The following is a 13291-nucleotide window of genomic DNA, read 5'->3' on the forward strand; positions in this document are numbered from 1 at the left end:
TCTCACACTTCGGAACCGGCTGTACGCGGGAAGGGTGGGAGACGGGGAGAGGGGGAGAGGGGCCCCATGCACTGTGGTTTTTAGCCAGTGTGGAAACTTATAAAATCGTGGTCAGTGCTTTGGCATCAACAACTTGCTTTGCAAACTCTGGCTGCTCTGTAACCACCTTTAAATGAGGAGTTTCCTTATTAAACTGAGCAACTCTGCCACCAGCTGCCCAGGACGTGTCCGCTCTGGCACCAGAGGGAGGGATGAGCCTCCCCCTGCTCCCGTGCAGCGCCTGCTTCCTGTGCCCAAGGGGAGAACTCGGCCCGCCTACGAGCACACATGAACCCAGGACTTGGAAAGGGTCACATCTCTCATTTTTTCTTTTTGTGAAATGAAGATGTGTTTATCCGATGCCTCTTCCACTCCTCCTTCTGCCTGGTGGAGGAGATGTATTTTTGACCCTCCCCAAGGCAATGTGCTCTACTTTCCATAACACTGGAGTATTGGTAGAGTATCACCCACAGTCTCTAAACGTCCTTCAGCATTTCAGGTTTTAGATTAGTGGGACCCGGCCTCCCTCATACAGTATTACCGCAGCATTTCTGAATTTATGGAAATAGTTCTGCAGAAGAATTTAATCACAAATTCAAAGTGTGTAACTTAGAAAATATCGAACATGGTTGGGTCTCTGTTATGAAAGTTTTCCTCTGTGGTTTCTCTCAAGTAGATGCTGGGTGAATTATGACTGTAAGGTGGGAATTTACGTGTAACTTTAGGCAGCATTGTGGAATGGAGAGTGTATGTATTATTTTTAGAAAGTAGGCCAGCAACTACTGCATAAAAACTTCTGCCTAACTGACAGCTGCGTGAAGGACACTTTCCGAGTTGCAAGAAGAGCGCCCCTCATCGCTGCTTTGCACGTGCTTCGTTATCGCCAGTCAGCGCCGTCCAGTAAAGCGTGAGCCTGCGAGGTGGGGGAGCGAGAACTGCCAGTGTCTGTGTGGGCACCGCGCAGAATACCTCTTTCCCGATTGGATTTGTAAACTGAACGTGAGCAACGGGTGTTCCTGCCCTCGAAGTTCACGGTTGTGAAGTGAAAGGCCACTGTCCTCACTCATTGGGAGACGTTTACTGTGTGCTGAGTGGAAGAAAGAAGGAACTTTACCCCTGACCATTTTGACCTGAGACAGGTGGCCACCTTCACCTGAGTGATGTTTGTAGAACACAGTCTCCACGTTTGCAACATCTACTTTCTTTTCAACTGCGTGTGTTGTACTAGAAAGTCTCTGTCCGTACAGAAAGGATTGAAATCAGACAGAGAATGTTCTCTGACCACGATGAGCTTACGTTAGAAAACCGTAAGAAGAAAAATTAGGAAAATTCCAAGTTTTTGGAAATTAACACATCTAAATGATCGATTTGCTAAAGAAGAAATCACAAGGCAAGTTAAAAATGTTTTGACCTGAAGGATAACGAAAGTACAAAATTTTCTAGGATAAAGCTAAAGCAGCACTTAGAGGGACATTTATAGCTTTACATTTTTATATCAGAAAAGATGGTTTGAAATCAGTGACTCAAGGTTCTACTTTGTGAAGATAGAAAGAGAAGAGCGCAGTAAACCCTGAGTAAGTCGAAAGAAGAAAGTAGTAAAGGATAAGGTCAGGAGTCAGTGAAATGGAAAACAGAAACACAATAGAAAAAATTAACAAAGGCCAGGCTGTTCTTGGAAGAGAAAAGGAATGACCAAAGTCACAAGGGAAGGTGTGGCTGTCACATGAGTCTTCAGTGCTCAGACCTTGGGTGGGCAGCTTTCTCCAGCCCAGAGTTCCACAGAGGCTGACAGCTGGGGACCACTTTCCAGTCGTAGTGTCCAAGGGCGTGAACTTTCAGTTCTGAATCTACTTTAAACCCAAATAGTGTCTCATTGCTTATCGTTACTTGAGCACACTGCTGTTCTTTCCGTCATGCTATTTTTCCAAGTGTTTTTGGTCACGTTTACTATTCTCCCCTCACCTTACAACTGGGGACTCACAGAACACACCTTCCAGCCTCCTTGGCCTTGCCCGTCCGTTTTCCTGTCCCCTAGCTCTGTCATTAGATCAGTGTATCGTTTCTGTAATTTGTAACGTATGTCCATACGTTGCACTGCAGACAGCTTTCTGTAAATACCTATCTGCGCGTAGGTCTTTCTCTGCGGTTAGCGTTTGGACACGTGGTTTGTGCCGTAGCCTCTGGCACGGGACTTGGAACATTGTATTTTTGAATGCATGTTCTCATGGGGAAATATTTTAAGTTCCAAATAGATGGGTTATGTGAAGTAGCTCTAGGGCCGCAGCTTTGTGTGCATGGCTCGGAGCGCGTGAATTTCTGTACTCGCAGTTTGATGAGGTACCTAACCTGATGTGAAAGGTATTGAGAACTTTCCACATGAACTCTCATTGCTAGAAATGTTGTAATTGAAGTGTTGGTCAGCTCTTGGAAAGGTTGTGGAGGAAATAGAGTCTGTGGTGCACGTGCGGGGGTAGTGCGTTGTGGAAGCTAATCTGCTTCACCCTACTATTCTGAAAGCAATACCTCGGTTTGTTAGGAAGTGATTAAATCAACCGTGATTGTAAAGATACCTGCTGTCTGGCGTTCACTCTGATTACTCTCGCCGCGGTTGCAAACAGTGTGTTCTTTAGTTCTTAAGTCTTCAGATGCCCTCTGGTAAATATGGTTCAGAATTAATTAATAATACTGTTCAGTCTTTTTAGTTGTCACAGTGGCACTTTGAAGAAATGTGCTCATAATCTTTGCCTGGGGGCTCCCGGAGCGGATCTCTGGTGCGGATGACTGCGCTGCCTGACAGCGAGGGTGTTTGCTCGGTGACCGGAGAGCTCAGACGGGGTGCCCGGGCCCGCACTCCCGACTGTGCTGCTGGCGTGTGTTTAATTAAGAAGTAGGCTGTGTCTGCCTCTCCGGTTCATGTTAGCGCCGAGCTTCTGACCCACAGAATTTAGTTGGTTTTCCCTTTATATCTGTACCTGCAGCTCAACTTCATTCTGCTGTTAAACTGGAGTGGGGTGTTTTCCCTTCTCGGCCTAGGGTGTGCATGAGAGCAGGCCCTTCTCTGTAATTGAGTAAGTTTGGATCATTTCAGTAAATTTTTCAGGAGTGAAATTGGAGAAAAATAGTTTGAGAGTGTTAATTTTCTTTTAGCTGCTAATAGAAACATAGTATATGAACCTCCTAAAACATTTTAACATTACAGCTATTCAAAAATTCAGTGAAAAGGAGTGCTTTCACATGTAAGATGTGCCTGTAGAGCAGGTAAGGCCATGTCTGTTTTACTGCGTTTCTAGTAACCAAACTTTTTTCTCCTTTTTTCTTAGGTTCTTGATTATTACAGACCATTTTCTGAAAAGCCCGGAATTGGTCAAAGCCATGTACGCCAAAATGAGCAATCAGGAAAGGTAACCCCCAAACCAGTGTGGTTTTGAGGATTTAGCATTCCATATAGAGTGTCCTGTACACATGACTGAAAAACTGTGTGGTTTCCCAGTTGGCACAAAATCTCTAAATACATGTTTCCGTGTCAGTAATGGTTTTAAATTGGTTGGTTAACATTACAGCTTAGCCACAACGGGCAGTGATTAACGTGGGGTTGAGAATCCAGGTTGGTGCCATTGTTCAGTGAAGACGTATTAAAAACGCTAGAAACAGAGTGTCCTGCTTGTGCCGTGACTTTATGATGGGAGTCCGTGCAGCTCCGTGTTACTGCTGTGTGTTTGGAAAGTGCCCATTGCTCACCTCCCTGGTGTTGTAGTTCAGAGTCTGCTCTACCAGGTCTGTGGCTTCCAGCAGACACTCAAGCCCATGGCCATCGGTGCCCGGCTGCCCCCTGCGTCCGAGCTGCTGGAGCAGGAGGAGCAGCAGTGGGCTGGGGCTCCCTGCCTTGGGTAGACATATTCCGTATGTGACGGTAGCCAGGTCTTTCACTGGGTTTGCCTTAGGTTTCTTGACCTATAAAATCAGAGGTTTGAAAAAAATGATTCACAGTTCTCTTTCCATTCCAACAGGATGTGTTTTTCCGAACCTTATTGGAAATGTGTGTTGTCTTAGGAAAATAAAACTTACTCAGAAGTCTGATGACCAAAAACTGATAAAACGATCAAACACTTTAAACAATGGTAATCTTTTGATCACGGCCACAGTTTTTATAATTGCCGCGGTTTTGACGCTGCTCCTGTGTGTGGGGTTCTGACGGGTCAGCCTCGTGCGCTCCTTTGGCGCCGCGCTCAGTGGTGCGTTTTCTTTTTCAGTATCTCCAACGAAGAAGAAAAGTCAAGCTTTTTGAGTCGGTTTAAGTGCGATGTTTATAGATCCATGCCTCCTGCCACCACCGCCTATGTATACTTTTATTCCTGAAAAAGAGTTATTTGTAGTTTTTTGACCTAAAACAAGTAACATGATCAGCAGTGTTATAATTATCCATGGCTTCATAGTAAGGAGCACACGATGTCAGAGGACACAGTATAACGGTGTTTTGGGGTTCAAGTTTGTGTTTTCCACGCTCTGTTGAGTGATCTGTTTTTAAACTGACTCATTATCTCACTGAACGAGGACGGCAGACTATACATTTTCCATTGTTATTTGTACAATGGTTGTAGCCGCTGCCTCCCTGCACATCAGTTTTCTGCTCAAGTGTCACCTCCTCCTCCTCTCTTTTTCTTCCCAAGGAGAATTGCCATCATCTCATCACGTAATTATTGTAAATTGGACTGCATCACAGACCTGCTTAGGGGGGTGACACGGCCATTAGGTGGCTCGCTGTCCTTGGGGCTCACGTGTCCAGGCCGTGCCAGACACAGAGCAGGTGCGAAACAACGCTTTTGGAGTGGAAACCTGAGTCAGTGAGTGGATTGTCTCGCTCACGAAAGGTTTCTTCAGTCGGCAGATTGGTGCACTGTCACCTGCTGGATCGGAAGCCTGCACACCGTCCTCAGCACCGCCGCCTCCGCTTTTCAGGTCACACAGTCAGTGAGCCTGCAGGGGTCCTGGCTCAGGGTCTGCGTGTTCCCTCTCTGCGGCACAGCTCCGGGTCATCCTGAGGTCATCTCTGACTGGACTGTAGAAGACACATGACATAAAGTTCACCATCTTAACCATTGTCAAGGGTGCAGTTCAGGGATTAAGTACATCCGCGCTGTCGGGGAACCCACTTCCCACGTTTTCGTCTTGCAGCACCGAAACCGTGCTCATGAACAACTCCCCTTCCCCTGACCCTTGGCAGCCTCCGTCCTACTGTCTGTCTCTGAATTTGACCACGTTCCACGTAAGTGGGATCCACAGTATCTGTCCGTTTGTGACTGGCTGCTTTATTTCCCTGACATGATGTCCTCAAGGTTCATCCGTGTTGTAGCAGGTGTCGGAACCCCTTCATCTTTTGGACCGAGTAACATGTCACTGCATGTATATCACATTTTGCTACCGAGTCGGTTATCGATGGACAGTTGGGTTACTTTCACCTTTCAGCTGCCGTGACTGATGCCGCTGGGAACATGGGTGAGTGTGAGGGGGTGGCTGCTTTCTTCTGGCTCTTCTCTCCTCCTCTGGTATCTGCTGCACTGCCGGCGTGGAGCTGCCCTCCGCGTTCAGTGGCACGCACAGCCTGCTGCAGGAGGCAGTTGGGTTCCAAGGTGCGGTCACGAGGCCCTCTGTAATCCTTCCTTTCCTCCTCTGCCCTGCCTCCCCTGCCAGCCCCACACACAGCTCGCAGTCCTCCTGGCCCTCCTGTCCTTTCCTGCTTTCACTTGTGTGTCTTCTCTCCCGGGAGTGACCGGACCACTGCCCCTCCTCTGTGAAGATGCACACGCTCCATAGGCCCTTGTCAGACATCACCTGCTTCCTCTTGGCTCTCCTGACTTTCCCAGACGAGATCCTTTGCATCCTCATTGCAGGTTTATCATTAATTACTGCTTTTCTGCTAGTGTGCATATTCTTCCGCACAGAGATGGCATCTAGTGACTTCTCTGTCCTTAACACCCACCAGAATCAGTCCTGGAATAGAAGGGATGGTCAGCTCATACCAAACGCTCACTGAACATGTCTTTGGATGGTGTCTCTGGAACATGTCTTTGGATGGCGTCTCTGTGACACTCCAACAGCAGCTGGCTAGGTTGGGGGGCGTGGCTTTCTTGCAGCAGTGGGCGTGGCTCTGCTCAGCAGGTTTCTGGTGATGCTCACTGTGGGCCCTGGTGAACAAAGACATGTCCTTGCTCAGTGGCAATGCAGAGCTTGAGGACTGCCGCTGCTTCTTACTTGTAACCATCGGCTTGGCCACACTGAGCTTTGCTTCCTTGTTTCCTTTATGATCTGGGGAGAAATGTGTCAGATAATGACACGGAACTTTGTGGGCCTCCAACACCCTGGAAATGGCCCTGTAAAGAGCTGCCAGGGCAGAGGGCAGGCCAGAGGGCAGAGCAGGGCAGGTGATGGAGGGAAGACTTCTGGGACTGGTCTCTCTTCCAGCTCACATAACAGGCAGCATTGCTGAGCTGTGCTGCTTCCCTCCTTCCCCAGAGTCTGTCTGGTGCTTGTTGACAACTGTCGTTTTATAGTTGCTCCACTAGAGCACTGGTCTCCAGAGTGGGGTGTGCAGACGAGCCTGTGGACCAGCAAGAAAATATTAGAACATTACTTAGCGTTACTTGTTACCTAAAAAAGTAAGACAGCAACTAAGCCGTATTAACGTTTGTTATCTAGTTTGAGAGTTGTAGGTTACCTGTAAATTGCACATATTGGAGGTGTTTGAAAGTTTTTTAATTTCTCGACAAGCCCTGGAATACCAGACTGTAGCAAGCTGTTGCTAGATTATTTGTTCCTGTGGAGCTTCATTCTTTATTTTGAGCTGAACTTACTATATTCAGGGAGTTTGTGTGGTGTGCGGAATGCTGAGAACACCAAGGTTGCCGACACTACTGCTCAAGAAGGGGATACTGCTTTTAGTTGCCTCGTTTTGTCACATAGGTGATAGTTATTGTTGTTCTGGAGTAACTGCCAGCCAAACACAATTGTAATCACTAATTTTTGGGGGGGCAGCAGAGATATGCCCCAGGCCAACAGAAGGGCTATTTCCAGGACAGAGATAGGAGAAGAGACTGCTTCCTGGGGCATCAAATAGGAAGTTATAATCCTTCCAGTCGATATTAGTGAGATATTAAGGTGGTATTCTAGGATAAGACCTTGCTCTTTTCTTTCTTCTTCTTTTTTTTAAAGATTTCATTTATTTATTTTTATAGATAGGGGAAGGGAGAGAGAGCAACACCGATGCATGAGAGAAACATTGATCGTTGCCTCTTGTACGCGCCCTGGCTGGAGACTGAACCTGCAGCCCAGGCATGTGCCCCGATGGGGAATCAAACCTGTGGCCTTTTGCAGAATGACGTCCAACCCACTGAGCCACACTGGTCAGGGTGACCTTGCTCTTTTCAAAATGCTTATGCGAGAATATGTGTAAGTCAGAGATTCAGCATGTAACTGACCGTGTCCCAGATCTAAGAAAATGTCACTGAAGAGCCAGCTTCGTTCTTGTTCTACATTTGACACGTTTAAAGCTTTCTCTCTGACGAACTGGTACACAGCTCTCGTGAGGAAAGTCGGTCAGTGTTGGAGCAGCACAGGTCTCAACTCAGCCCACAGGTCAGCCTCAGAGGGTTGGCACTGATGTCACCGTGCGGCAGACAAGCACACTGAGGACGAGAGGCTCAGCGCCTTGTCCAGGGCTCAGTTCAGGTGGCCTGGCTCCGGCACCTGTCCTGAGAGCCACTGCCCTCTGCCGTCTCTGCAGGCCACTAGGGTAAGACAGCGCTTGTGTTACGTGTAAAAACTTAAAGCACTCGACAGTGCGCTGTATGAGAACATGAGAGTTTAATACTTTCAGGAGAAGAGAGAACCCTTCTTTTGTTGGGTGGGTTCTTTCTCCTGAGCGTTGGCATATTTCTCTGGTATGGATGGCGTGTCCGCCATGGTGTTTTAGAGGTCACGATCGGTCAGCAGATGTGAGCTCAATGAATGACCGAAGGCAGGCCTGATGGTCTAACCTCGGCTTCACTGGGAGACAGGTTTTACTGGAGGTGGGGCTCTGTGGTTCGTATTAAACGTGGTTATATGGCCTCAGCCAGATTTCCAGCTGCAGCAAACTTTGTTTTCAGGAAACAGCAACCAAAAATATTCTGGCTTGAGATTTGTACTTCTGTTTCCCGTGCCCTCCAAATTGCACATACTCACACATGGAAGCAATTTAATTATGCCAGCAAATTTTGTGACATATTTGACCGCTTAGGATTAAAGGAAGTGGGGCCCGAATGCAGAAAGTCAGGGTGCTTTGCACAGGCGAAAGGCAAAGGCTGCAGACACTCACCGCTCTGTGGTTCGAGTTCCAGCACCATCTCTTTGATTTGCTTCATTTCAGTAATTCTGACCCTCTGCTCTGAACAGGGCGCTGTCTCATGTTCTCCAAGTAAGTGGCGCAGCTTACACAGCGCCTGCCCTCAAGGGCCCTCTAGCCTCTCTGTGAACTTTGCCAGAGGGCTGTGGTAGGGAGAGGGGCACAGGGGGTGGGGGTGATGGGAGCTGGAACACAAGGTACATTTGGTGATGTCCTAGGAGAGGAGCAGACACAGTGGTTTAGGAATGTGGAGGGAGGGGAAGGGGGGCCCCCTGTGGCCTTGGGAGTGAGTAAAGACCTCATGGGGCAGGCAGCACTTGACAAGCCTGTGGGCGGGCGGGCCTTTGCCAGGCACAGTGAAGGGAAGCATGGGTACCTTCTAGCTGAAGACAGGACAGGCAGGCACGGGTGTGTTTGGGGGAACGTGGGGGAGTCCAGTCTGGATGGAATGAGAGATGCTCGTGAGCGACCCTCTTGGCAGGAAGGCCAGGGTTAGCTAAGCGTGTTTGGGTTTATCCGGCAGATGTTTATGGACGACACACACGGCTAGAAGTCCCAACCCCCATGGGGCTGAAGTTCCACCTGAAGTGTCCCCTCTGCCAGGTGGTGTGACCCGTGCACAGTGCATGGGGTTACCTCACTGCTCACAGAGTGGCCTGGGAGTTAGCATCCTGGGGTCAAGGTGTCCCTGGGGGCCTTGAGCCTTTTGTAGTGACGAGCTGCGCAGTTGGATGAAGGGCCTGAGGGCCAGAGGAGTTTACTGCTGATGCTGGGGCGGGCGTGGAACCTGACGGAGGCACTTGGAGTTCAGCAGGGAAGTGGAGGCTGTCGGGTTCTGTGGGGACACCTCTCGGGCAGTAGCGGATGGATTCTGTGTCACATTGTACACTGGCCAGTCATTCTCAGCAGAGCTCTGTAGTGAATTAGCGCCTTTCCCGGGCGGCGAGACTGGTGCTAAGTGTCGTCTCCGTGGGAACGGAGGAGCCAGTCACTCAGAACGTTGCTGTGTTTTGTGTGGGGCGGAGGGGCTTCACTGGAGACCCCCGGGGAGCCATCACGGCACTTCTCCAGTGGGAACACCTGTCGGAGTCACACAAGGAATGAGGCTGTGTCCCAGCCTGCGGAACTAGAATGTCCGATTGGGATGGGGGTTCCCATTCGAGGATCAGTCCGTAAAACAAGCACTGTGCTCATTCAGCGCCCACGGGTGGTCCCTGAGGCATAGCGGGGAACAGCAAGACCGCCGTCCCTGCCCTCTGCGGTGGGCGAGGAGGAAAGGTGATGTGTAAATCGTACCAGCTGGTCCTTTCCATGTCCAGGTGACTCCTTCACCCTGGTGGCTCATTTGGGGCAGATAACTCGGTGTGGAAATTCAGCATACAGAGTCGGAATCGGCTCATGGGGTGGTGTGACTCAGCAGAAACGGGAGCCTGGCTTTATGTGCTTTTCTGCCCCTGTTTTCCGCCGATTTGGGTCACGGACAGTTGAGCCAACTGCTTTGGGGCACGGCTCTCGGGGTCGGCAGTGAGCAGTCTGGGCAAGCGGCAGGGGCAGTTGTGCCGCCCGTTACTTTGGGTAAGTTTCCTAGCCTTTGGGAACTCTGTCCATCTGTAAAATGGGGATAATAATAGTAGCCACCACAGGAAGCTATTGTGGTGACTAACTGAAATATATATAAAGCACTCAGTGCCTGGCATGTCATTATCACTCAATAAATGTGGGTGACGTTTCTGCTGCTTTGCCTCCCTGCTATTACTGCCGCCACTGTTGCAGCCACTACCATCGTCACCACTACCAGTATTGTTACTGCTGTTGTCGGTGGAGCTGAGGCCCTTCCACGGGATCACAAGGAAAGCATTCCAAGGACCCAAAGCATGGGAGATTGTGGGATGGCAAATTTTATTTGAGTGGAAATAGACTCCTGGGTTGCCTGTGTTCCATCTCTGTCTGTCCTTCCATGGAAAAAGTCCAGCCGTGTCCTCTGCAAGGCCAAGGCAAATGCCAGTGTCCAGAGCTCCTGTTTCATATTACAGCCGAGTCCTTTGGAGCCTGTGCAGCTGGCTGTGGCCCCTGTAGCTGCTAGAGCCACACGGTCACATGCTCCTAGGGGAGAGAGTGCGTGAATGAACAGAGCAAGTGCATTCGGGGTGGGGGACAGCACTTCTTTGTTCCCCTGGGATTATACTGGCTTGAGTTGAGAACAGGCCAGGTGCTCTTTCAAAATAACCAAAGAACTTCCCAAGCTTTTGCAGGCTTTTGATAGGCGTACCCCCTAGTTAGTCTGAACAGCCTCTGCTCCCCCTGTGCCCCCAACAATGTGGTACCAGAGGGGGGGTGTGTATTGATCCCCTTGGTGGAGAGATGCTGTGATCCCCTGGAGTGTGAAGCTGTAGCTTCCTGGTGAAGCAAACAGGCTCCCGTTCCCCAGTTTGTTAAGCTCAATGTCTAATTCCCTTTGCTCTCTTTCCTTTATTAATAACTAGTTAACTACCTCTATGGTAATGTTACCACCACTGTTACCACCACCACTGTTCTTTCTACCAAATGGTTACTGCCACTGCTGTTGTTCCTACCACTTGTTAGTGCCACCACTCTTACAGCCACCACTGTCACTGCCACTGCTGTCACTGCCACCACTGTTCTTATTACCACCTCTGTTACTGCCACCGCTGTTACAACCACCCCTATTACTGCCACTGCTGTCGCTGCCATCACTCTTACTGCCACCATTGTTACTGCCACCGCTGTTACTGCCACCACTGTTGACCACTACTGCTACGATTTTCCTGATGACCTTGACTTCCTCTCCCCGAGGCAGCATATAGCCACCTACTTACTCCTCAATAAGACCCTATGAAATATGTATTATTGTTGCCATTTTCCTCACTGGAGATGTGGTATTTGCCCTGGGTCACTACAAGGGTAGCTGAGGTAGTATATAAATTCAGTTTGATGCCCAAATCGGTGACATTCCCCCTGCAACACATGTGCTTCTTATATCTGGAATTTACTAAGGAACTAATGAGAAATTCAGCAACAGCTGTCTGTCTGCCTGGATCTCGGTTAGCCTGTTGTCCCAGGTAACTACGTTTCTGGCCTTTATGGCGCTCTGTTCAACACACTATTCATGTGGAGGAGCACAAATGTGAATTCAGAATTTGTTGGACGTGTTGGCCCTGTCCGCGAAGCTCAGTGGGTTAGGGTTGTCGGCTTGATCGCCAGTCAGGACACATACAGGAACCAAGCAGTGAATTCATAAATAAGTGGAACTGTGAATCAGTGTTTTTTCTTTCTCTCTCTCTAAGTCCAATCAGTCAATAATGAAAATTGTTGGACATGTCAGCCTGAATCTGAATTAGATACCTTACTTTCAGAATTACGGAATATTGTTTCTTGCCCTAGAATACTCATAAACCTCACTCAGTCCCCTTCCTCCTCTGCCTTTCACTCCAACCCTCTGGTAAAAACACTTTTCAGGATGGTACAAGCATGGCTTTTAAAATTACAGCCTGCATCATCTCAAGCATAAAATGGAGATTTTGCCATATGATCTTTTTCTAAAATTTTTCACATCTACATTGCTGTATTTAAAAAATGAAACAGGTGTCATGATTCTGAGGACAGAGCATGTAACTACTGAATCAGAAGTGAGCGGGGAATAGAGTGTTAGTGCCAGCCACGGCTGGGAGAGAAGGTCACAGGAGCTTGACTCTGGCCTGAGGGGCTGGAGCTGGGCAGCCGGGGCAGCCTGAGGGGTGCTTTCCGGGGTGGAGGGAGCAAGACTCTCCCTCTGATGTGCGGTGATTTGAGACAGCCAGTCTCCGACCTCTTTGTTGGGTCGTCCCTGCTGTCGTCCCTCACACCTGCGTGACTCCAGTCAGTGAGCGAACCGTGCCCGTTACGTGTTCTGCTGTCTTCCAGGAAGTGTTGGGTGCACCCCTCTCCCCCAACTGGAAGAAGTAAGACATTCCGCGTCACATCCCACTTTCCTGACTACCCAGTACATGTCAATGCACACGTTTCCTGAAGGAGAGTAGGGATGGCAAACGTAATGTACAAGTGAGATAAACGATTTTGGAAAACACTTCCTGCTTGAGTTGTGTGCCACACGTGTGACTCCTCTACTCTGAGAAGAGGGTGGTGGTCTGACCGTGCCTGGAGGCCGAGGGAGTGGAGAGCTCGGTGAGGACTCTGGTGGGGAGGGGCCCGTGTGTGAGGGTAAACACTGTGGACCCACCCCTTTTAAAAATGTAATTATTTTTAAAATAAGTTTATTTGGATAGTACTGGTAGAGAACATTATAGAAGTTTCAGGTGTATGAGTTTAGAATGTGACATCTGTTACACTCCATCGTGTACTCGCTATCCAAAGTCTAGTCTCCTCTTGTCACCATATATTCGACCCCCTTTGTCCCCTCCGACAGCCACCACTCTGCTATCTGCATCTATGTCTTTTGTTGGTTGGTTGGTTGGTTGTTGTTTCACATCCCACATTGGAGAGAGATCCTCTGGGTCTTGTCCTTTTTCATCTGATTTATTTCACTCAGTGTGACTCTCCTAAGGTCATCCCCGTTGTTGCAGGTGGCGGCACTTCATTGGTTAGGGCTGCGGAGTGCTGGGCTGGCCAAGAGGCCTGTTCGCTTTTTTCTGTGAGGTGGCTCCAGTAGCGCTTAGTTGTCTTCGACTTCTTTCAGAAGAACAATTCTGCTAGATTGTATGGTGACAGCTGTCATATCATCTTGCATTTAAAAAAAAGCTTACCAAAATTGGTGAATTTTTGTGTAGCCATTTTAATATTAAAGATGGAAGAAAATAAGCAACACTTTTGGCGTATTATGCTTTATTATTTCGAGAAAGGTAAAAATGCAACTGAAAT

The 13291-nt window shown here is 48.8% G+C and overlaps 1 protein-coding gene across 1 annotated transcript in view; it reads left to right on the forward strand.

Moving 5' to 3' along the window:
• The window catches only part of ATXN10 (ataxin 10), a 134583-nt gene that overhangs the window by 38672 nt on the left and 82620 nt on the right, over positions 1-13291 (forward strand). Inside the window, exon 6 of the mRNA XM_053919704.1 lies at positions 3360-3440. Within this exon, the coding sequence (XP_053775679.1) occupies positions 3360-3440 (81 nt within the window). The remainder of the gene's footprint in view (positions 1-3359; positions 3441-13291) is intronic.

Source organism: Desmodus rotundus, chromosome 3, assembly GCF_022682495.2.
Source record: "Desmodus rotundus isolate HL8 chromosome 3, HLdesRot8A.1, whole genome shotgun sequence".
Classification (NCBI taxonomy): domain Eukaryota; kingdom Metazoa; phylum Chordata; class Mammalia; order Chiroptera; family Phyllostomidae; genus Desmodus; species Desmodus rotundus.